At 51.5% G+C, this 22,407-nt stretch overlaps 1 protein-coding gene across 2 annotated transcripts in view; it reads left to right on the plus strand.

Moving 5' to 3' along the window:
• Positions 1–22,407, plus strand: part of ADGRD1 (adhesion G protein-coupled receptor D1) — a 184,456-nt gene that overhangs the window by 108,074 nt on the left and 53,975 nt on the right. For both annotated transcript variants that reach the window (XM_004054164.4, XM_004054165.4), the window contains 2 exons: positions 10,305–10,378; positions 18,053–18,176. In XM_004054164.4, coding sequence (XP_004054212.2) covers positions 10,305–10,378; positions 18,053–18,176 — 198 coding nt within the window. The remainder of the gene's footprint in view (positions 1–10,304; positions 10,379–18,052; positions 18,177–22,407) is intronic.

Raw genomic sequence — 22,407 nt, forward strand, 5'->3', positions numbered from 1 at the left:
AGAGGCCAGGTGTGTTTAAAGATGTGATTCCTCGGTTGTTAGTGTGTGCGCATGAGGGAGAGGGGGTATTTTTATCAGTAGATGAGGGAGAGGTTTGCCTCTCTCTTCCCCACATAAGGTAGGATAAAAGTTGTTGTGACTTGCTTACCACAGACTCTGAATTTCTGCTCCTGGCTGGAAGCCCCCATCTCCCAGGTTAGGGCCCTCTCTGGGGGTGGAGGAACAGACCTGGCTCAGCCCTGGTCTTTGGGCCTCTCAGGAATGCTGGGGACCTTTTGAGCTGCCCAGTCCCTGGGGAGTTTCTGGGGACACCTGATGTCTCTGTGGTGAACTCTGGCAGGGGTGAGGCTGAGGTTAAACCTTAGAGCCCCAGGGCTGGGCCAGGGGCCTTTAGTCCATTTGAGCCAAACTGGAAGCAAATTTGTGGGGCAACTCCAGACTCATGCGCAGGCAGTAAAGAAATAAACCCCTGACTCCAGCAGCCATAGGAGCCACAATACGATTGTGACCGCTACAAGATTTGAATATTTTTAGAAAACAATAATCCTGGCCGCTCATCCTCTGCCATGGGGAGGGGCGGAGGATGTGATCACACGTCTGCAAGCACCGCAGGCTTTGGTTCCCTAGGGTTTCCCGCCGAGGCGTCTGCACCTGCTGCTCACTCCGAGGGGTGACTCCATCAGGATGTTTAGGGCTTGGGTGGCCTGTCAGCACCTTCCAGGCTGTGGGGCGGTGGCCCAGTCCGTTCACTCCCAGCAGGGATGCCTGGCTGGGCCATTGTCCTCGGCCCCCTGTACCCTCCCTCCCGCAGGCCACCTTGTGTGGGTTCATCCCACCGAAGTTCACGGAGTGCCCCTGCGTGCCTGCCCCCGTTCAGGCTGTGAGGGAGAGGACAGAGCCAGACAGACCGAATCCTGCCCTGTGACTCTCACATCCCAGTGCTGGGGACCTGGGGAGGTGACAGGCAGGCAGACAGACAGGCAGTGACAGGTACACGCAAGATCAGATCCCAAGGAGCAGCATGTGGGAAGCCTGTGGGCAGGAGCCTGTGGGAGGCTGCCCTGAGGAGTGGCCATGTGGATTGGGGGATCGTGGGGCGTCGGGGGAGAGGCATCACACACCTGGCTGGCGGCGGGGGCACACCTTCAAGTCTGAGGAGCAGCCAGGAGGCCGAGGGGCTGGAGGAGGCAGGTCAGGGGCCACGGGCAGATCTTTCCGGGCCTGGGGGCAACTTTAAGGGCCTCGGCTTTCCCCTGAGTAAGGTGGATGCCCCCGGAGGGTCTGAGCAGAGGGACGAAGCGATGGACTTGGGCTTTCACAAACCCTGTACAGGGCAGGGTGAGCAGGTAGACAGGGCTGTCGCCGGGCTCAGGATAGGAGTGGAGGATGTTAGCTTCAGGTCTGCTATAGGGGGCTTGCTGACAGGGTCAAGGATTTGGGGGCTCAAAAAGTTGAAGGACAGAGTGGCCACTAACTGACAAGGGCATGACTCTGGGACAGTCCAGGGCTGGGAGTGAGGTCAGGAGGGAGGTTTGGACATGCTCCATTTGGGAGGCCTGTGGACGCCCAGGTGGGGAAGCTGCATTGGTGGTGGTAGAGCTGGAGCTGGAATGGAGGACGGAGATGAAGATTTTGCAGTTGTCTAGCTGGGCACGTTGCCACCCCGAGCAAAACTGCTTCTGTTAGTGAGAAAGAACTGGAGAAAGAATACTGGTCAGGCGTCATCAGGGTCAGCCCAGGCCCTGGAGGAGGTGTGCCTGGCTCTGTCAGGCCTCTCTGGGCCTCCTCCAGACCTGGCTTCTAAGCAGGGGCTGCCCTCTACCTCCTATATGTCTGATCGCTGTGCCCCTAATCCTTCTGGAGGGAGATTTCAGAGAAGTCCCACCAAGCCTTAAAGACCTCAGCCACTTTCCTGAGGCCACCAGATCGGTCACCATGGGGACCAGAGGCTGGTTCCAGAACCCCATGGAAACTTGGAATCCCGGACAGGCAGAGGTCTGGGGCCGAGTGGGGCTGAGTGGCTGCACACCTCAGCCTGCTCTGTTCTGGAAACCCGTGTTGCTGGGTTTGATGATGCACGCTTGTGTCTCATGGGTGGCACTGGAATGGTCAATTCTGGGCATTTGGGTTTTTTCTCTGCCTCTGGCCCAACATTAGACAGACCAGAATCTCAGATATTCTACTAGGAATGAAAGAATGTTCATCTTCCCCACCAGACAGAGGGGCGGGGAGGGGAGGTGTGGAGTGGGATGAGCTTGGCCACTCCAGGCCTTGGTACCATGATGACTTTTCCAACGTGAGGAGGGTCCAGGTGGCTGAGGCTGTTTGACTCCGCACTGATTTTGACAAGATTCCACACACAGGCCTCTTTGAACCCCTGACTGTTCTCATGCAAAAAACCACAGCATATCTGCTTCTCCTGAAAGTTTAAAGACACTCTGGCATTAGCAATGCTTTCCCCTTGTTTCTGTAAGTCATCCAAAATTCGTCTTGGGCAGAGGCCAGCTATAACAAAATAAATAAAAGGATAATGAATGGATTGGATCTTTTGATGGAAACCATTTGGCCAACTTCATGACAAGAAGAACAAAGGGAAGAAAAAAAAAAAACAACCTTTAAATTCTAGCTGAGATTTCAAGTAGCCATGGCCCAGGAGCCAAATTGAAAAGCTGTAACACTTTTATAGACGTTTATAGGTATTGCTTTTCTGGACTGACTGCAGCACTGAGATTAGGCAGTAGTGCCCTTCAGCAGGTAAACGTGTTCATTCCGAGCACAGCAGCTGTATGGATTTTCTGTTCTGCCTCTTTCTTTACTCCTGAAAAATGCCATTAGATGGAATTTGGATGCTGTGGGGCCATGGCCTTCCATGTTCTGGGAGGCTCGTGGATTCCTGTGGATCGTCCCCCCGACCCCGAGGCTCCTGGAGCTGACAGAGCTGGGGGGCCCAGCAGGCCCATCCTCCATCTCTGACGTCACAGGCATCTGAGGGCAGGGCCATGCACTACGAGTCCATGATGTACCAGGCGGGGGAGCCAGTGGCCATTCTAGGAAAATTCCATCCCCAGGGCATGAAAAGACAGATAAAGATCAGTGTAACTCACCTGTGCTGAGTAACATGGTGGGTCACGGTGGGGCTCTGGAACCAGGATGTCTTGACCTGAGTCCTGAATTGGCCCCTTCCCAGCTCCGTCACTTGCCATGACTCCTCCAACCACCATGTGGCTTCGTGGCTTCATTTGTAAAGTGGGGCAAGAGTGTGCGCAGCTGGCAAGGGCTGAGCAATTGAATGACTTCACTCATGTAAAACAGAGCAGGACCAGGCGCAGGGCAGGTGCGTGGAAAAGTTAACTATTGCCATCATTAGGAACCATCAAGGGGCTCACACACATGATCTCAGTGGAGGCTTCTAGCAGCCTGTGAGGGGGTGTTAGGGACATTTGGATGCCAGCAACAGACACTGACTCTGGTTCTCCTGAGCAGAAAGGTAGTTTATTGGAAGGATAAGGGGAGCACAATGTATCAGAGTGAAGTCATGAAAACAAGACAAAATCCAAGGTCTTAGAAAATATCTTATATGGTATTATATTATTTTTGTATTCAGCACAAAAAGGGCAGGCCAAAAATAAGCCCTAATGAGACAACTGTATAAAAACGTTTTGAGTAGCCTAATGAGTGAAAATTATTTAAAACGTGTTAATTATTATTGCATGTATGAAAGAATACAGGTCGCCTTGTTGCGATAGAAATGCCAAAGTCCCTTGCTTTCCAATAACATGGGCCTGAGACAATTCAGTGTCACTCATCCACGACGATCCGATGTGGAGGTTCCTATTCCCACGGAGATGAAGCCACAAGCAAAGGCCTGTCCGTGTGCAGGTCTGTCCTGAGTATGAACATCCTGTCCCAGAGAGAAAATGCTCCCTCTGGGAAGAGCCTCCCTGGGCACCCCCTGGGTCCTTGGAGCCCTTCTGGGCCACATCTCTGCTTAGCGTTGGGGGACCTGTCACACCCGAATGGGGTGACCACGGGCTCGCGACCTGTATGAGGAGAGACTCCAGCATTCTAGGGGATGACCGCAAAACCAGGCCCTCAGCAGAGACCACCTCCTTCCAGAGCCTTCTGTGGCTGGGCGGGGGTCTCCAGGCAGCTCTGCAGCCCCCGCAAATACCCCCTGGTGCTGAGTCCGCTTATACAGACAGAGACGAAGGGCAGCGACAGCGTTTTTCTTTTCTGAAGTGGGAGGGTCTCGTGTCCGCAGCTCAGGAGGAAAACGTGGCGCAGGCTTTGCAGTTGGGTAGGAGTTTGTGTTGTACTCGGAGGCTGGGAGCCCCTGGGGCTTCTGTAGGGAGAGGCGTTCTAAGCCGCGCTTTAGAAGTTGACCTGCTGCTCTGCGGGGACTCGGTGCGGGAGACAGGAGGCTGCTGCATCATCCAGGTGAGAGGAGAGCCAGGTGCGCAGTGAGCAGAGGTGGGAGGAAAGCTGGTTGCCAGGGAGACGAGGGCGTGTCCATCACTGCAAGGCTCCACCCACAGCACTATCCTGGGTGGAACCTTCCTGGCCCCACCCACGGCCTTAGCTGATTGGAATATGGAGCACATGTGACTTCAGGCTGTATCCTTATAGGTTGGCTGGCCTCTAGTGCCCTGCCCATGTGGCCATGGAGTGTCTGCACCGGACATCCTGGAGAGTCAGGGGTGAGTCTGCCATCCAGGATGGTGGAGAAGAGTCCTGGGGTCAGAGTGGGCCTGAGAAGGGGCTGTGGGCTGCACCATCAGGGGAATGTAAGAGAGGCTGGAGCCACTTGATAGAGGGTGGGGCTATGTACAGGGAGGTGGGGCTAAGTGTAAGGAGGTGGAGCCATGTGCAAGGAAGGTGGGGCTAAGTGAGTGGGGCGAGGCCACTGGGAGAAGAGGAGCCATGTGAGTGGGAAGGTGTCATGTGAGTGGGAAGGTGTCATGTGAGTGGGAAGGGTAATGTGAATGGGGTGGAGTTAAGGGGGCGGGGTCCCTGTGGTTAATTCTCTGGTTTGTCTCTGGAGATTCTTCCTCCTGGCTCCCAGGACACTCAGGACCTCTTTCCCAAGGATGGAACCTCTCCACACGTACCATGGCCACAGTGCAGGTGACCCCAGTGCTGCTGGGTCACAGAGGGCAACTTGTGCTCGCACTGGCGGGTCCTATGTGTCCAGGAGGCCTGAGGAAGGAGAGAGTGGAGACCCGGATGCCGGGTTCAAGGCTCACCAGGGATGCGGGCACCAGGGTGCTCCCTCCCCAGCCTCTGGCTGACAGCACTGAACTCAGCCGCCTCGCCCGGCTTCTGGTGGCTTCTGGTCCACGCTGTACCCTCCTCTGTGGGCTCCGTCTCTGCAGGGTTCTCGGAGACATCGCAGCTGCTAAATGCCAAATGCAGAACCTGGGCTGTGGGTCCCGGCCTGGCTTCGTGTGCCGCTCTTTCCACTGAGAGCCGCGTGACTGGGTGCTACCTGGGGCGAGGGGGTGATGCGAAAACACTTTCTGTTCAGTTTCGGGGCAAGCTGCCCTAACTCCAGATCCCCACGCAATTTCAGAGTACTTTCTTTTCTTTGGGTTTTGAAACAGCACTGCAGTTTCCTCTCTGCGTGCCTCTCCGGCTTGCAGGCTGGCACCTGTGCATAAACCGAGCGTGAGAATCAGGTGTCTGCGGGCCCCTTTCTTCTCAAACGGGACTCCTGAGGTTTCGCAGAGGAGACAGGGACTTGGGGACCTTGGAGGGAGGGACACAGTTTAGAGTCCAGTTCACACTGGAGGGTGGGTCTCTTACCAGACCAGCGTCCCACATTGACGATGAACAGACAGGAAACTAAAGCTTCTTGGTCTTTGGCAAAAACCATGTTTCCTGGGGTCTTCTGAAGTAGGGGGCATCGGTGGGTCTCTCTGACCCTGGTGCGTCTCAGGTGGCCATGGGCTGTGCTTGTCTGCACAAGTCTGCCCCTCTGCCCGGTGTCTCTTGGCTGTGCTCAGTTGCCTTTGAAGAGGGAAGCAGTAGGTTGTGAGGTTGGGGAGGCTGCTCTCTAGGATTGAGGTCTCACCCCATGATCTCAAAATAAGGACGTGCACATGTCAGCACCATGTGTGTGGGGGGTGGCGCCTGCATTCTGTGGTCAGGACTTATGCCATTGAAAGGACAGACCCCTTCAAGCTGCCTTAATGCTAAAGAGATCTCTGCAGGCTCATGGGCCTGGGAGGCCTGGAGAGGGAAGACTTGGGGGTGTCATGTTCCACGGCCTCTGCTGTTATCCTCAGATGGATTGATCACATGTTGGAAGAAGGATGCCTCTGGTTTCTGAAGCAGCCTGGGCTGAGTGGGATGTCCTAAGGGTCTGAGCAGCATCTGTGGGTATCCTTGGCACCCCAAGGCACTGCTCACCTCTGCCCAGGAGCCAGCACTGGGGAGAATGACTTAACCAGACAGGCCCACATGCAGATGGCACTAGTGGGGTGAAGGCAGAGTAGTAAATCCCCACCATGTGCCCCTGCTCCACTGGGCCATCTGTCCCAGGGTCTCACCTGGCCTAACCTTTCCTTCTCAGCACTGGGGTGGCCCAGCTCATCAACCTGTCCTGAAATGCCTCATTCAGGGTCCTGCCCACCTCTCACCTTTTTCTTCCTGTGCTGGAACCAGGTTCTGAAAGTCCTGTCTTAGCCTCTATCAGGCTGTGGCTGCCTCATCCATGCTGGACTGTCTTATGACTCTTTGAAAGCAAGAAACCTCAGAAAGCACCAAGAGATAGAGTCTGGTTCAAGGTTTTTCCTTGTCATATCTCTCCCATTACTTCTGTTATCCTTGATTTCCCTAAAGGTGGGACATTTCAAGCATTCAAAGCCCTGAACCCTGTTTAGTTGTGAGATGGGCTGGAGAAGAGGGTGGCACAGAGGGCTGCCCCAGATGTTCCACTGAGATCCACCTGCACCTGACCCACTGCTCTGGGGTCAGTATTTCGGCTCCTTATATTGCTTTACTTACCATCAAATTTAAGGACCATGGTGCCATCTCTCTTTTGCTTGGGACAATGATGGACACGTAGCTCCCCAAATTATTTACAGGTAAAACTGTACACCTAGTCCATTTTCTGTTGTTATAATAGAATATCTGAGACTGGGTAATTTATAAAGGAAAGAAGTTTATTTTGGCTCGCAGTTCTGGAGGCTGTGAAGTCCAAGCTCGGGCAGCCATGTCTGGTGAACACCTTGTGCTGCTTCATCTCTTGGTGGAAAAGGGAAAGGGAAGCCAGTGTGAGTGAAAGAGACTGCAAGAGCGAGTCGAGCTTGCTTTTTGTATCAACCTAATTTCATGAGAACAAATTCACTCCTGCAAGAACTAACTTACTCCCATAACAGTGACATTAATCCATTCCTGAGGGCTCAGCCCTCATGACCCAGTTGCCATTTAAAGGCCCCATCTCCCAACACTGCTGCGTTGGGAATTAAGGTTCCAACACATGAGCTTTTGGGGGACACAGTCAAACCCTAGCAATACTTACATAAAAGCCAGCACATTTCTAAACAAGGGTCATTAACAGGCTATCATGAGTATCAAATTTTTTTCTTCTCTCTGCGTGTATCTCCTAGAAGGAGACACTTTGGTGTACCTTGCTCATGAACAGTAGGCAATAAACAAGCAGTTGATTAATCCCGTTTGCTTCTCCCTGACTGGAAAGATCATGATGGTTGTTGGAGCACGTCTCAGATCCTGTGGGAGATATTCCTGAGGGCTCACAGGCACTCCCCATTAGACATACCCAAGTGAAGTGTGTCTAGTGGGAAATTAGGTTACTTGCCATGGAGCCGGCCCTGTGAGGAGGCCTTCACTTCTGTCCAGCAGAGCTCAGCAGCCCCTGGCTTGAGGTTTCAGGAGGACGCTCAGGTGAATGCGGCTGTCCCCCAACACTGTTGAAGACTCCACAGGGAGGGAGCGCCTCATTCCCATTCCCCAGCCACCTGGTGACGAACTGAACTGGCTTCTGTGCCTCGCCCAGGCCTCAGGGAGGCTCGTGGGCTGTGAGCACCTCCCACATTTCTGCATGAGATGGGGCCTGTATGCAGATGACTTACATTCTGGCACCACCGCACTCCCATATCAAAAACACACCCACCCCACGTCACACCCCTGGGAGCCCAGGAGGCCCCCTTTTCTGGAGACTTGCTGAGAGCATTTGTTCCCGGTCAGTGGGGAACTCCACACACATGAAGAGTCAATTTGCTTTTCTCATCCCAGGAGTGGAGGCTGTGATGGAACCTCTGACGATGGAAGGGAGGGAGTTTCCCCGTTTCAGGGCGTGATCTTGGCTCCAGATCCAAGAGGAAGCTAGCTGCCTTCCCCACCCTCCGACCACACACATGCTTGGCTTGTTGCGGTGGTGGCTGTTTTCTACATTTCCTTTGAAGAGTGATTTAGATCTGAAGTCAGAGTGTCAGGACTTCCAGAGGCCACTGCAGCCTCTTCTCTGCTCCCTTGGGACCGCGCTTCCACACCTGGGGCAGAGGCGGGGGTTGGCGCTGGGTGAGGGGGTGATGGGAAGAGGCGTCGCCTCACTCCTGAGAAGCCCTTGCCGCGTGTTGATGTGTATGGGTCTGGCTGCTGGCTTCCCCAGGTCACCGACCTATTTTTTAAATTTCCTTTAAATTACTCAGGTAACACACAAATACGCCTCCTTGTTAAAAAATTACATATAACGTTGTCTGCTGGAGGCTTTGGCCCTGGTGTAGCCTGGGCCCAAGGAAGCCTCGTTACACCCCTCCGAGAACCAGGCTGTGGCCACCAGGTTTTTGTTCGTCTTTTCTATTATGTGGGGTTGGTGCTGCAGTTTTCCTGCTGATGCCCCTCTGTGCTCCGGGTGGCTGCAGGACACAGGGCCCCCTGTTGTCTGTGCAAGAGTTCACAGCGGGCTGTGGCTTTGGGAAGACAGAGGAGAAGATGTCTTTTCCAGGCGGTTTTAAGAGACCCTGTGATGGATTAAAATAACCCTAAGATACGGGGCGGCAGGGGTGGGGGACAAAGCAAAAGGAGTAAACGTTCCATTTTGCCAAAACATTAGTAATAGACAGCACTAGGATAATTGGGTTGAGGCCGGAGGAGCTGTCAGACAGATGCTGCGATGATAGCCCTGTGAGCCCTTTGGTTCTGCAGTGGGGTCCGAGGTGCCTGTCAGGGGCACCAGAGCTGCTGCTTCCTGGGAAAGGAGGGGCTTTTGGTTGAGGCCAGGATGGCGCTCATGAGGGGGGCTGCCCTCGCGGGTCTGTCCTGCACAAGTCAGTGCCTTCCTGAGGGCTGGTCACCCTGAAATGGGGGAAGGGTCTCACTGGAGCAATGATGGCTCAGGAATGGGTCACAGAACAGAGCAGGCATCGGACAAATAAGAGATGCTTGACTTGACTGACTGGGAATCCATCAGACACCGTTTATCCCGGAGCCATGCCACCTCTGAGCAGCCCTGGGTCCTGGTGGAGTCGCTGGCCTCCTGAGCCTCCAACTATGGCTCCTGAAGGTCTGTGCCTTTCATTTAGGGTGGAGCATAGCTGCAGAGTCCTCTGAGCTGGCACCCAGGAGCAGCCCAGGAGAGAACGCCAGTCTCTGGAACAAGGTGGTCTCATGGACCTGTTCACTGATTCTTTTGTTCATTCATTGAACAGACATTTAGTAAGCACCTGCTGTATGCCAGATGCCCTCTAGGTCCTGGGGATGCAGCCGTGAATGAGACAGAAGCTCTGTCCTTTCTGTAGTGGATATTGTAGAGGGGAAGTCAGCAACACACACAGTGGACGGTGGATATGTAATATGCCACATGGTGATCAAGACTATGAAAACATCAGTGAGTGGAATGGAGCTAGAGCGGGCAGGGGGCTGGTGCTGTTTAGAACAGGTAGGGAAGGGAAGGTCTCTCTGAGGAGCTCCTCCTGCAGAGGCCTGGTAGGGAGTGGGGAAGAGCCTGTGGCTACCTGGTGGGGAGTGGGGAGGGAGCCTGTGGCTGCCTGGTGGGGAGCACCCTATGGGGAAGCACGTCCTAGGAGGAGGAGTGTCCTAGAGGGAGGGCCCGGCACCTGCCAGGGCCCTCGGGTGGGTTGGGGAGGGCAGAGCAGAGGGCAGCATGACCTGGGCCAGGTGATGTGGGACCACACCCACAATGGATGGAGATAGACATCAGTGGCTGTGCCTGTCCCTGTCTGAGGTCGCCCAGCTGTGAGGGTCTCGCTCTCACGTCAGTGCTGAGAACCAGGGGCCTCTTCAGCAGCGTCATGCGTTGTGTTTGCTTTCTTTCATTTCAGACACGTAAGCAGCACAGTGAGGCCACCAACAGCAGCAACCGAGTCTTCGTGTACTGCGCCTTCCTGGACTTCAGGTACCCTCTGCACAGGGGAGAGCAGGTGGGCATGAGGTGTCCAAGCCCAGGCCCGCCCCATGCCAGCCCAGGGGAGGATCTGGGTCACCCATTTCTGCAGCTGACATGGTTGCGTTATGCGAAAATGCTGGAAATGCTGGAGATGTGGGCAGGGCCTGGTGGCAGTGCTGGGTGGAGGCCTCCCCTCCAGACCATGCGAGGAGGGGCCTGCTGTTGCACGATGTGTCTGGACAAAGCCTCTGAATGCCCAGGGCAACTTTCAAGCCAGTGCAGCAGATGCTCAGGGGAGCTGGAGGATGCTGTCCGTTGGAGCAGGCCCTACAGCCCTGGCTGCCCCCCTCGAGGGTCTTGGAGCAGCTGAGGAAGGGGGTTGGGGGAGTGCTTCTGACTAGCCACGTTGGCATTTTCGTGTTTGAAACCTTGCCGGCTCCACTGGAGCAGGCTGACCGTCAGGCCTGCCTAAAACTCTGAGGCCTCAGCCTCTGCCACTTGGGCCCCGACTGGGACATCCTCCCCAGCATCTCCCATGTCCACCTGTCACACCTGTCACGTGCAGTCTCCTCCCGCCCTCCTAGCCCCCGCCCCAGCTCGCCTCCACGGCTCCCCTGCCCAATGTCTGGGGGATCTCCCACCATCGCTCTGATCACAATTCTCCTCTAGACGTGAGCCCACCGTGAGTGGCTCCCACAGTCACAGCGGTGTTGAAAACTCAGCTCCCCGCAGGGCTGGGGAGTGGAGGGAGGGGTGGGGCTCCCGGATCCTCAGCTGCTGCTCAGCTGTGGCCCCTGGGGCTTGTTCCATGTGGGATGCAGGTTGCAGGTCCTGTGTTGCCAGGTCATCAGTTTTCATGGCTGGATATTGTTTTTGTTTTTGTTTTTTTGAGATAGGGTCTCACTCTGTCACCCGGGCTGGAGTGCAGTGGTGTGATCTTAGCTCACTGTAGTCTGAAACTCCTGGGCTCAAGCAATCCTTCCACCTCTCAAAGTGCCTCTCAAAGTCCTGGGACTACAGGTGTGAGTCACTGTGCCTGGCTGTGGCTAGATTATTATATGAACTGTCCCAATGTTTAAAACACTGCACAGGCAGCTGGAACACATCTGGGACATCCAGTTCACACCCTGCCTAGTGGCCCATCACCCTACATGTTATCAGGGCTCCCCAACACCTGGGCATCTTCCTGTGCCTGGACTCACTTCCCCAGCTCCCTCCTCCTGCTGCTTCAGGGCAGGATCCACACAGGCTGTGCCACCTTTGCTGGTACGGTCCCCGTCAGAGAAAGCGTCTCTGCTGCCTGCGCCCAGAGGGCCAGGAGATTGCAAGACGCTGAGCTGGGGGTGCAGCAGCGGGTCGGCATAATCTCCCTTTATCTCTGTTCTGTGGACAGCGAGGAAAGTGCAGCCCAGCTCCTGTCACCTCCAGCAAACACTGCTTACATTTTTGTCCCCCGGGATGCCTCACTCTGGCTATGGCCTTCGGCGTCTGGCTATGACCGTTGGCGTCATGCCTCTGCAATGTGGATGGATGCTCTGTAATTTCAGTGATTTTGCCCTGGTCAGGCTCAGCAGGTTGCAGCTCTTTTTCCTTTATTTGTAAATTGTGAAAATTTGGAAGCACGTGCTCCTAGAAATAGTTATCCCAATTCCGGGGCACTGTTTGGAGAAAAAAATTATGACTAGAAAACAGGATGGGATTTGGTAAGAATTAAATTGGCTTATTATTGGTTGGTTCTTATTTTTGAAGGAATTTTAAGAACATAGAAAAGTACGGAGAATAATATAACAAATGCAGGTACCCATTGCCCCAAATTTATAGTTATTAGCATGTTTATATTTTTGTGTTTTTAAGAATGAAACAACTAAAACATCACAGATGATGTTAACGAACCCTCCACCTCCTTCTGTTCTTTTTCCTCAATTCCCAGAGGCAGCCACCATCATGAATATAGTATCTGTATCCTTCCTGTCCATTGTGCAATTATTACTTATTATTATATAATTGATATTCAGAAAAATCCACACTTGTAGATGATTGTACAGTTCAGTGAGTTTTGACAAATGAATACAGTTGTGCAACCACCATAATCAGGATTAGAACAATCCATCACCCTCCAAGATGCCCCCGTGTCTGTTTGCAGTCATCCCTTCCTCTCATGTCCGGCTCCTGCAAGCACTGATTTGTCTTCTGTTCCTATATAGTTTTGCTTCTGCCAGAGTGCGCATAGATGGAATCATGGCGCAGGAAGCCTTTTGGAGTCTAGCCTCTTTAATTTTACATAATGTGTTGAGCGTCACCACACGTGTATTGTTGGATGTATCAACATCTCGTTTTCACATTTCACTGCTGAGGGGGTATTCCGTTACATGGATGTACCGTAGTTTATTTATCTTCTCCCGAGTAGAGGAACATTTGGGTAGTTTTCAGAGTGGGATCATTATGATTAAAGCTGAAAGTTTTACCAGCTTTGCTTTCGTGGGGTAAACCACACTTGGTCATGACGTGTTATCTTTTTGTATACTGCTAAATCTAATTGGCTACAGTTGTTGAGAATTTTTGTGTCTACGTGCATGTTGGATATTGGTCTGCAGTTTTCTTTTTTTGGTAATGTCTTTGTTTTTATATCGAGGTAATGATACCTTCGTAAAAGTTACATTTTGGGATGCACTTTGGAATAGTCTGTATAGAATTGATATTATTTGTTCCATTTTAGTAGAATTCACCATGAAGTCACCTGAGCCTTCGTTTTCAATGTTGGCAGGTTTTCAACTACACATTCAGTTTCTTTTATGGATGCAGGACTATGTAGGTCGTCTACTTCTTTTTAAATAAGTTCTAGCAGTTTATGTTTTTTTGAAATATTCATCAATTTCATCAAAGTTGTTTAATTTATAGGCACAGAGTTTTTTGTGGTATTCCGTTGTTAGCCTTTTTCATGCCTGAAGGGTCTGTGGTGATGTTCCCATTTCACTTTTTTATCTATAATCTGTGTCTTCTTTTTTCTGAGTCACTCTTACTATAGGTTTATTAATTTTATTGATGTTTTTCCAAAGATATAACTTTTGGCTTCATTGATTTTTCTCTCTTGTGTTTCTGTTGTCAATTTCATTGGCTTATCCTCTTTGTCTTTAATTTACTTCCTTCAGCTTTCTTTGAGTTTAATTTCCTCTTCATTTTAAAAGTTCTTAAAATGTAGGTTTAGGTTATTACTATGAAGCTTTATTATTTTCTAATATAAACATTTAATGCTGTATTTTTTCTGTAAGCACTGATCTAGCTGCATCGCACACATTTTGATATGTTGTTTTTATTTTGATTAAATTTAAAATATTTTCTAATTTTCCTTGTGACTTCCTCTTCAACCTCTTCAACCTATGTGTTATTTTGAAGTGTGTAGTTTAATTCCAAATAGTTGGGAATTTTCCAGAGAGCTTTCTGCTGTTGATTTGTAAATAGTTTTTTTATGATCAGAAAATATTCTTTGTATAATTTTAGTTCTTTTAAATTTGTTAAAACTTTTTGTGAGACCCCCGTATATGTTCAGTCTTTGATGAAAGTCCCATGTGCACTTTAAAAAAAGTGTATTCTTGGTGGAGTGTTCTATAAATGTCAATTACACCAAGTCGATTGATAGTTAAGATTAGGTCTTCTATATTCTTACTACTACTTTTCTGTCAGCTTGTTCTGTCAATTAAAGAGAGAGGAGTGTGAATTCTCCAATTTTAGTGGTGGATTTATCTATGTCTACTTCTAGTTTTATTCTTTTTTTTATGTTTTTTGAGACAGAGTCTCGCTCTGTAACCCAGGCTGGAGTGCAGTGGCATGATCTCAGCTCACTGCAAGCTCTGCCTCCCAGGTTCATGCCGTTCCCCTGCCTCAGCCTCCCGAGTAGCTGGGACTACAGGTGCCCGCCACCACACCCGGCTAATGTTTTGTATTTTTAGTAGAGACGGGGTTTCACTGTGTTAGCCAGGATGGTCTCGATCTCCTGACCTCATGATCCTCCCGCCTCGGCCTCCCAAAGTGCTGGGATTACAGGCGTGAGCCACTGCACCAGGCCTAGTTTTATGAATTTTTCTTTAATGAATTTTGAAGTTCTGTTATTAGGTGCATGTATGTTTAGGATTGTTATGTCTTCTTGGAAGATTAGCCCTTTTATCATTACATAATGTCCCTCTTTACCCTGGGAAATATGCGTTACTTTGAAGTCTACTTAGTTTAATTTAGATAAAACTACTCTAGCTTTGTTGATTAGTGTTTGAGTGCTGTATCTTTTCCCATAATTTAACTTCTATCTTATTTATATATTTATATTTAAAGTGAGTTTCTTTTAGACTGCATGTAGCTGGGTCTTGTCTTTTCTTTAATGCAGTCCTAAAATTTCTGTTTTTAATTGACATGTTTAGACAATTTATATTTCATGTAATCATTGGTGTGGCTGGATTAAAATCTACCATTTTGCTAGATGTCTTCTAACTTTTCTATCTTTTTAAAATATTATCTTTTTCTGACTTCATTTGGATTGTTGGATATCTTTTATGATGCTATTTTATCTCTACTATAAATGATTTCTAATGTATACATCCTTTTAACTTTTTTGATAGTGGTTGACCTAAGCTTACAGTGTATATATGTCTAATTCATTCATGCCTGCCTTCAAGTACTATGATATCATTCCAAATGTATTCTAAGACATTGTAACAATAGGTTCACACTTCCTGCTGCCCGTTCTGTGTGCTGTTGTTGTAGTACATTTCACCTTTGTACAGACACCATAAATGCAATGCATTGCTAGTATTTTTTCCCCCAGACAATGAGTTATCTTCTAGAGCAATTAAAATTAAGACAATAATAATTGCCTGTTTGCCTTCACTTATTCCACTTTCAGCTGTTCTATTTCTTTGTGTAGATTTTTGTCTAGTATCATACTCCTTTAACTCTTCTTGTAGTTCTTGTCCACTGGCAATAGATTCAGTTACCATTTGAAAAAGTATTCTCTTTTAGTCTTGAAAGATTTTCATTGGGCTTAGAATTCTGGGCCACTTTTTTTCTAGACTGATACTTTAAGAAATTATACAAGTAATATATCAATATATTATTTTGTTCAAAAGTAAAACATTATAGAAAAGCAAGTGTTCCCTTTGATCTTTACCTCTTATCCTGATCTCCACCCCTATCCCCAGTAATAACCACGGTGGGAGGGTTTTTTATGTGTTTTTTCAATAATTTATATATAATTTATATTTATAATCATAGGAAATATATGGTGTTGCTTAATTCAATGTTTCTTCCATCCTTCCCCCACCTTTTGTTTCTGTGTTTTGCTTGTGTGGACACACATGTTTTTTACCGTATTTATGTATGTTACATTTTATGTATGCATGACTGAACATTTTTCCGTTTAGCTGCAGACTTCCTGGGTCACAGGGCCGTACATATCTTTAATGTTATTGATACTGCTTCATCTGGCTTCCATAGCAGATTTATTTATGCACAAGCTGCAAGCCTGCCTCTTTGTTTTCGCTGAGTCCCCGGGAAGTAGATCTTCATTGATGCCACTTAAGGCTCTACTCCTCTGGCTAACTAGGTCATCGTCACACCTTTGCAGCCCCATCTGAGCGATGTGACTTTCATATTGTTTAGCTTACCCTTTGCGTAAGCAGAAGGGGCAGCTCATACCCATGGCTACGTTCACCTAATCCAATGCCTGTTAATGTTCAGGCCCCCCCCTCAAATTGAAGTATGGTACTCATGCAGCCAATTGACAGACAAAGGCGCAATATATAACACAACAGCAGGTGTTTGCTGACTCCCTCCAAGGTCCTGGGAAAATTAGATCAAAAGGGGTGGGGAGGGAGAGGAGGAGGACATGACCCTGTCTTTAAGTCCCATCAATTCTGAAGTTATTAATGGGGTTTTGCTCCTCTCAGTTGGTACGTCTGAGTGGCTCTCGCTTTGTCCTCTGCTCTCTGCTAAATGCCTTCTCCCTCCCCTAGAAGAGCAGATCATTAATCATGAAAATCACCACTGAACTGCTGTCTGAGTCTCCGTCCTCAAACTCAGAGCCACCCCTGGGTCATGTCGGAAAGACCGTCCCAACCCCTCCCTCGCGCTCCGCGTCGCCCAGGGCTAACGCAGGGTTACCGTTGCCCGAGGCTGCTGGTGCGTGTTCCATCTGGTAGACATTGGCCAGAGAGGTACAAGCTGGGGTCTTCATCGGTCATGCCACCGGACAGCCACAGTTCTCATCTGCCACATCCATGCTGACACCGCAGTTGAAAGTGAATGCAAAGCAAATACAAACTAGAGTCTTTTAATTTATTCGCCTTTATGAATGCTTTCCCCCAAGGGCCATTGCCTTTGGCTGAAGTAAGGATTTGTCTTTACTGATAACTTGAGGTTCCAACTTCAGGGAAGAACAATTTAAATCTTTTTTTTTTTTTAATTTGAAAATATAGAAGACAGGGTACAGTGGCTCACGCCTATAATCCTAGTACTTTGGGAGGCTGAGGCAGGAAGGTTGTTTTAGCCCAGGAGTTTCAGACCAGCCAGAGCAACACAGCAAGACTGTATCTCTACAAAAATAAAAAGAAAAATATTAATTGGGCACGGTGGCATGCACCTGTAGTCCCAGCTACTTGGGAGGCTGAGGTGGGAGGATCGCGTGAGCGCAGGAGGTCAAGACTGCAGTGAGCTATGATCACACCACTGTACTCCAGCCTGCGAAACAGATTGAGACCCTGTCTCAAAGCAAACAAACAAACAAAAAAGAAAATATAGAGAAATGTAGAGAAGAAAATGATATTCACCAATATTCACACCAACAGGTTTAACCACAGTTAACCGAGAGCACGTTTGCTTCCAGTCATTTTTGTCTGGGTTTATATTTTACAAAGTTATGCAAGTAATATATCCACACATTATTCATGTAAAAAGTAAAACATAAAAAAGCAAGGGTCTCCTTAGACCTTTACGTCTCATCCTGATCTTGCCACCCTGTCTCTGGCGGTAACACCGTGGGGAGTTTCTGTGTGAGCGTTTTCTCTGTAGTCTCTGTGCCGGTCATAGCTGTGTTCGTGGGAAGTGTGTGGTGCTGTTGGCTCCACGGGCCTTGCGTCGTGGTTAGTCACTGTACGTTGTGTTTTGGTATTTTATCCTTATCAGTACACATTGGTCAAGGATGTTCTTTTTAACCGATGCAAGGTCTTTTATCATATTTCTCTCTCCCACACCGCACTCACCCGTTTCCCCCGATGGGCATTTATGTTACCGTCACTCATGATTCAGTGACCGGGCTTGAATGTGGTCCCTGGCGCGTGCCGCTGCCCGTTCTCTAGGCGCAGGGCTGTGGGCCGTGTGCGTTTCATTTTGTGCTGGGCTTGGTCCAGGTGCTTTCCAGGGTGATTGTGCGAAGCAGCTCCCCCTTCCCTGTCCCAGAGGGAGGGCCTTGCTTCCTGTGGCCTGACCAGCAGCAGACACTCTCCAGCTCTCACCAGCCTGATGGCCAGAATCTCTCCTCCCAACCCCCACACCACGGTCTGGGTGTGCATTCCTGGCGTGGCAGGTGTGGGCACCGCCATGAGTTCACGGGGCCATGTGTTATGGGGGGTGCTGCTCTCAGTCCCCTGGCTGCCAGGGGTGCGGTGCCACCTCCTCTGATCCTTTCTCCTGTGTCCTCAGCTCCGGAGAAGGGGTCTGGTCGAACCACGGCTGTGCGCTCACAAGAGGAAACCTCACCTACTCCGTCTGCCGCTGCACTCACCTCACCAACTTTGCCATCCTCATGCAGGTGGTCCCGCTGGAGGTAAGAGCCAGGCCTCAGGGGTCCCGGGACCTGGGGGATGTGCCATGAGGCTGCAGGTGGGGGCGGGAGGGTGCTTTGCCCGCCAGTGCCCACGGGCCCTGGGCACATTACTCCATGGGGCCTGTGTTTACAGACGGAATCCATTCTCTTGGCTTCTGTAGTCCAGGGTCCTGCATGTATTGGGTGCCAGCAAATATCCGAGGAGCCCATGATTGTGTAAGCCGAGTCCAGTGTGGTGTGCTTCGCACAGCAACGCCCAGACTGCACCTGGGGGGATCCAAGGAGGGACCCCTCATCCCTCCATCCGTCCCTCTGGCAGATTCTCACTGGGCGCCTGCTGGGAGCCGGGTGCTGGGGGCTCCACTGTAAACAAGAAAAACAACACAGTCCTGCTCTTGAGGAGTTTGTGTTCTAGTGGGAAAGACAGATAATAAACAAACCAGCAGATAAATTAGTCACTTTGAATCAGTGGAGGAAGAAAGTGGAAGAGAACAGCCCAGTAGAAGATGACTGCAGGGAACAGGGCTGTGTTCACGGAGTGGTGAGGAGACAGCGGGGAGCGGGGCGTCTTCACGGAGCCATGAGGAGACAGCAGGGAGCGGGGCGTCTTCACGGAGTGGTGAGGAGAGGTGTCTCCGGGACATGGCGTCTGAATGGCCAGAGGAAGCTGATGTCTTGAAGGCCTGGGGGCAGAATGTTCTAGGCCAGGAAACAGCAAGTGCACAGGACAAGGGGCAGGAAGGGGCTTGGCATGGCCGTGGATGGAGCACCCTGAGTTCCAAGGCCCTGGGGAGGCGGGATGCAGGGAGGAGCAGGCTCAGCTCCGGCATCCAGGCCTCAGGGAGGAGCGTGAGTTTCATTCTAGATGCATAGGAAGCCTTTGGAGAGCTGTGCCTGGGAGCAGCTTGGTCTGAGCTACCCTGGGTTTGGGGTGGGGCAAGTAGACGCTCATGTAGGTGGAAACCAGGAGTGGAAGGAGGTGTTGCTGCTGACACTGTGCACACCCACAGTCACCTCTGTCGGTTGGGCTCACAGAAGGGCTGGTTTGGACAGCATAGATGTGGCTGCTCCAAGCCAGGCTGGGTTTGGCAGATGTGTTGGGAACCGGCGATCTGTTGGATGCTGGGCTGTAACCTGTGGCTGGTATTGGGCATTTTGGGGCCTGAGAGAGGGCCAGGCTGGAGGGTAAGTCAGGCAGGGAAGCAGTGACGCCTCCAGCGTCTCCCGGACGGATTTGTCACGAGACTCATCTTCCGTGCGGGGCCCTGGTCTTTTAGAGCCTCATGTGCTCATCGTGGCCACTGACTTCTGGAGGCTCGTCCCCAGTCTAGGGCTCTTCAGGGTGGCTTTGGGAGGAGTCAGGTTGTCTCTGATCACAGCAGCTCCTGGGAGGGGGCACCAAGCTCAGGTGGTTCCCAGCAGGCACCTTGTCGCCAGGGCTTGAACACCCATCCCTGCCTGGGTCACTGCCTGCCTCTGTGGTCACGTTTATCAAGGCCGTGGACAGGCAGAATCTACCTGAATCCACCAGCGTCCGCAGTGTCCGCACTGGACCAGAGGGTGATGCTGCCCCGCGTGTCCTGCGTGGTTTTGTGTGGGTTTTGAGGGGGTTGAATGGGTTGGGCTTCCACTGTCCTGTTGACCAGGAGACAGAACTCTTCAAGGTGTAACGGAGGCAGAATCCTGGCTTCGCCTTCTCCCATCCTGGGAGACTTTTCCTATTCCAGAAAGAGGGCCCAGGAATGCAGCCTCCCGGGGTTGCTGTGGGAAGGACACGAGTCCACTGCGACACAGTCACGGGTCCAGTGCTCAGCCCAGGCGCCCCTCGCTCCCTAACAGAAACCACCAGCAAACCTGAGCCACGGGGTTCTGTGTGCAGAGGCCTGACGGACCACAGTTACTTACTCTCAGATCAGTGGAGACAGGGCCCTGGTGTTTGGAAGTGCCTTGTAATGCTGCTGGGGCAGATGGAGATAACCTCATCTTTAAATTCCATGGAAAATAAAATGGCAGATGCTCCTGAGCTGCAGCCCCTCACAGGGCGAAAGACGCATGTGACACCTGCAGCCAGTATGATCCCGGCCTCACTGGCCGACGGGCTGCTGCTCACGTAAGCGCGTATGAGCCTCACTCTGCAGAATACGCCGGAGGGAAACAGCTATTCCTGTTTCCAAAGAGAAGACCCTTTCTTTTCACAAAATGCATGCTTGATGTCACACTGTGAATTATTTATGGAGACTGCAGAGAGATGTCCAAGCCATATTTTATTTTTATTAAATTAAATAAATTAATTTTTAGGGACAGGGTCTCACCCTGTTGCCCAGGCTGGAGTGCGGTGGTTCGATCATGGCTCACTACAGCCTTGAACTCCTGGGCTCAGGCTATCCTCCTAGCTCAGCCTCCCAAGTAGCTGGGACTATAGGCACATGCCACAACGCCTGGCTAATTTTAAATTTTTTCGTAGCAATGGGTTCTCTCCATGTTCCTCAGGCTGGTCTTGAACTCCTGACTTCAAGCAATCCTCCCACCTTAGCCTACAAAGTGCTGGGATTACAGGTGTGAGCCACTGCACCAGCTTTTTTATGTGCATGTATTAATTTTCTGTAGAGATGGGGCCTCACTTTGTGGCCCAGGCTCTGAGACATATCTTAAGTGGATAGGAGGGGGCACCACTCACCGTCGTGTCCCTCATGCACAGACACACACCCAGCATCCTAGACCTATGTGCTTTGGAGCCTGGACCCAGGAGCCCTTGGCGCTGCATGAGATGAAGTGTCAGGTGACAGGGGACCAGCAGCCTCCTCAGTAGCTTCCACGCCGCGGGGTCCCCCAAGAAGGGCCAGCCATGCAGCAAGTGGAACTGCCAAACCCTTGTGTGCCGGGGCTTTCTGGCTCAGGGCCGTGGGGTTTTAGAGGTTCCGAAGGGGCGGCTCTGTTGTGAGGCTGGTGGGACCCAAGCCCACCCGTTGCCCGCACCCTTCAGTGGTAAATGTTTTGCAGGCAGGTGTGACCCGCCAGACAATCCCGAGGGGATGTTCCTTAAGGAGTGGTTCCCCTAGAGCAGCTGCCCTGCCAGCGACTGCCCCTTCCCAGTCCCCACGCCCCCCCATGCCTTCCCAGTGGCCCCTCTTCTCCTGGCCTGCAGACCCCAGAGCCTGCATGTGGAGGTGGGCCCTTCACGGCTGGGGAGAGCCATGACCTGGATCATTGGCGGCAATTTAAAGAAAATTAAACAGAGTAAATGAAACCACACCAGAGGGCGGTGAACGTAGAAACAGTTTCTGGGTTTAAATTTCTTGCCATGGACCAGGCCTCAGTTTGAGGAGCATCGTCCTCTGCGGACGGCTGTGATGCCTTCTCTCTCCTCCCATGGGCTCCATTTCTCCTCTCCCCTCCTGCCAGGGCCCGGCCCACAGGGCTCCCTTTGGGCTTCCCTCATGGTGTCGTAGGGAGCAGCCCAGGGGAGAAGGCGCAGAGCTGCCCCCATGGAGAGCACCTGTTCGTTCCTGGAGATGGGCGGACTGCACGGTGCTGTGGCCAAGGCTGCTCGTCTTACCAGCAGAGAAACTGAGCCCCAGAGAGAGGGGGGCGCTTGCTGGTGGTCGCCTGTCGTTCAACAGCGTGTTATTGAATTACCGGTAGAGCCTGGGCTGTTTAGGTAGCACCCGGGCCATGGGGACCTGGCAGTGAGGATGCTGTGGCACGCACAGAGACACAGCAAGTCAGTGCACGCCACGTCCTGCCCCGTAAGGGCCACGCAGGAGATCATGTAGGATGACTTGCGGATAATTAGGCTCTAAAACACAGTGCTGGTGATGCCGGTGCTGTTTGAAAGACGGAAGCCCGGGAGGGCCTGCCTGAGAAGGTGGCGGTGGATTCTACATCTCAGGGTGGAGAGGATGGAGCCTCCTGGCCCTGAGCAAGGACAGTCCGGGCAGAGGACAGGGCGGGGACGGAGGGCAAGGAGGGAGCAGCCAGGGGTGGTCCTCAGGGAAACGCCAGGGCTGAGGCAGGGGCTCCAGGCCCAGGGGTCGTGAGGGGCAGCAGGCAGGGAGCAGGAGAGGTGGCGGAGGCTGCTGCGGTGACTCGAGAACTGGCACCCCGCTGGTGTGGCGGCGGTGGAGGGGCACGAGTCCCACTGCAGATGACCAGGGTTGCCCCATCTTCGACTAAGAAAGCTGGCGATCTGTTTCTCCCATGAAATCTTCTGACTGTTAGAGGTGTCGTCAGT

This window comes from Gorilla gorilla, chromosome 10, assembly GCF_029281585.2.
Source record: "Gorilla gorilla gorilla isolate KB3781 chromosome 10, NHGRI_mGorGor1-v2.1_pri, whole genome shotgun sequence".
In the NCBI taxonomy this organism is placed as follows: domain Eukaryota; kingdom Metazoa; phylum Chordata; class Mammalia; order Primates; family Hominidae; genus Gorilla; species Gorilla gorilla.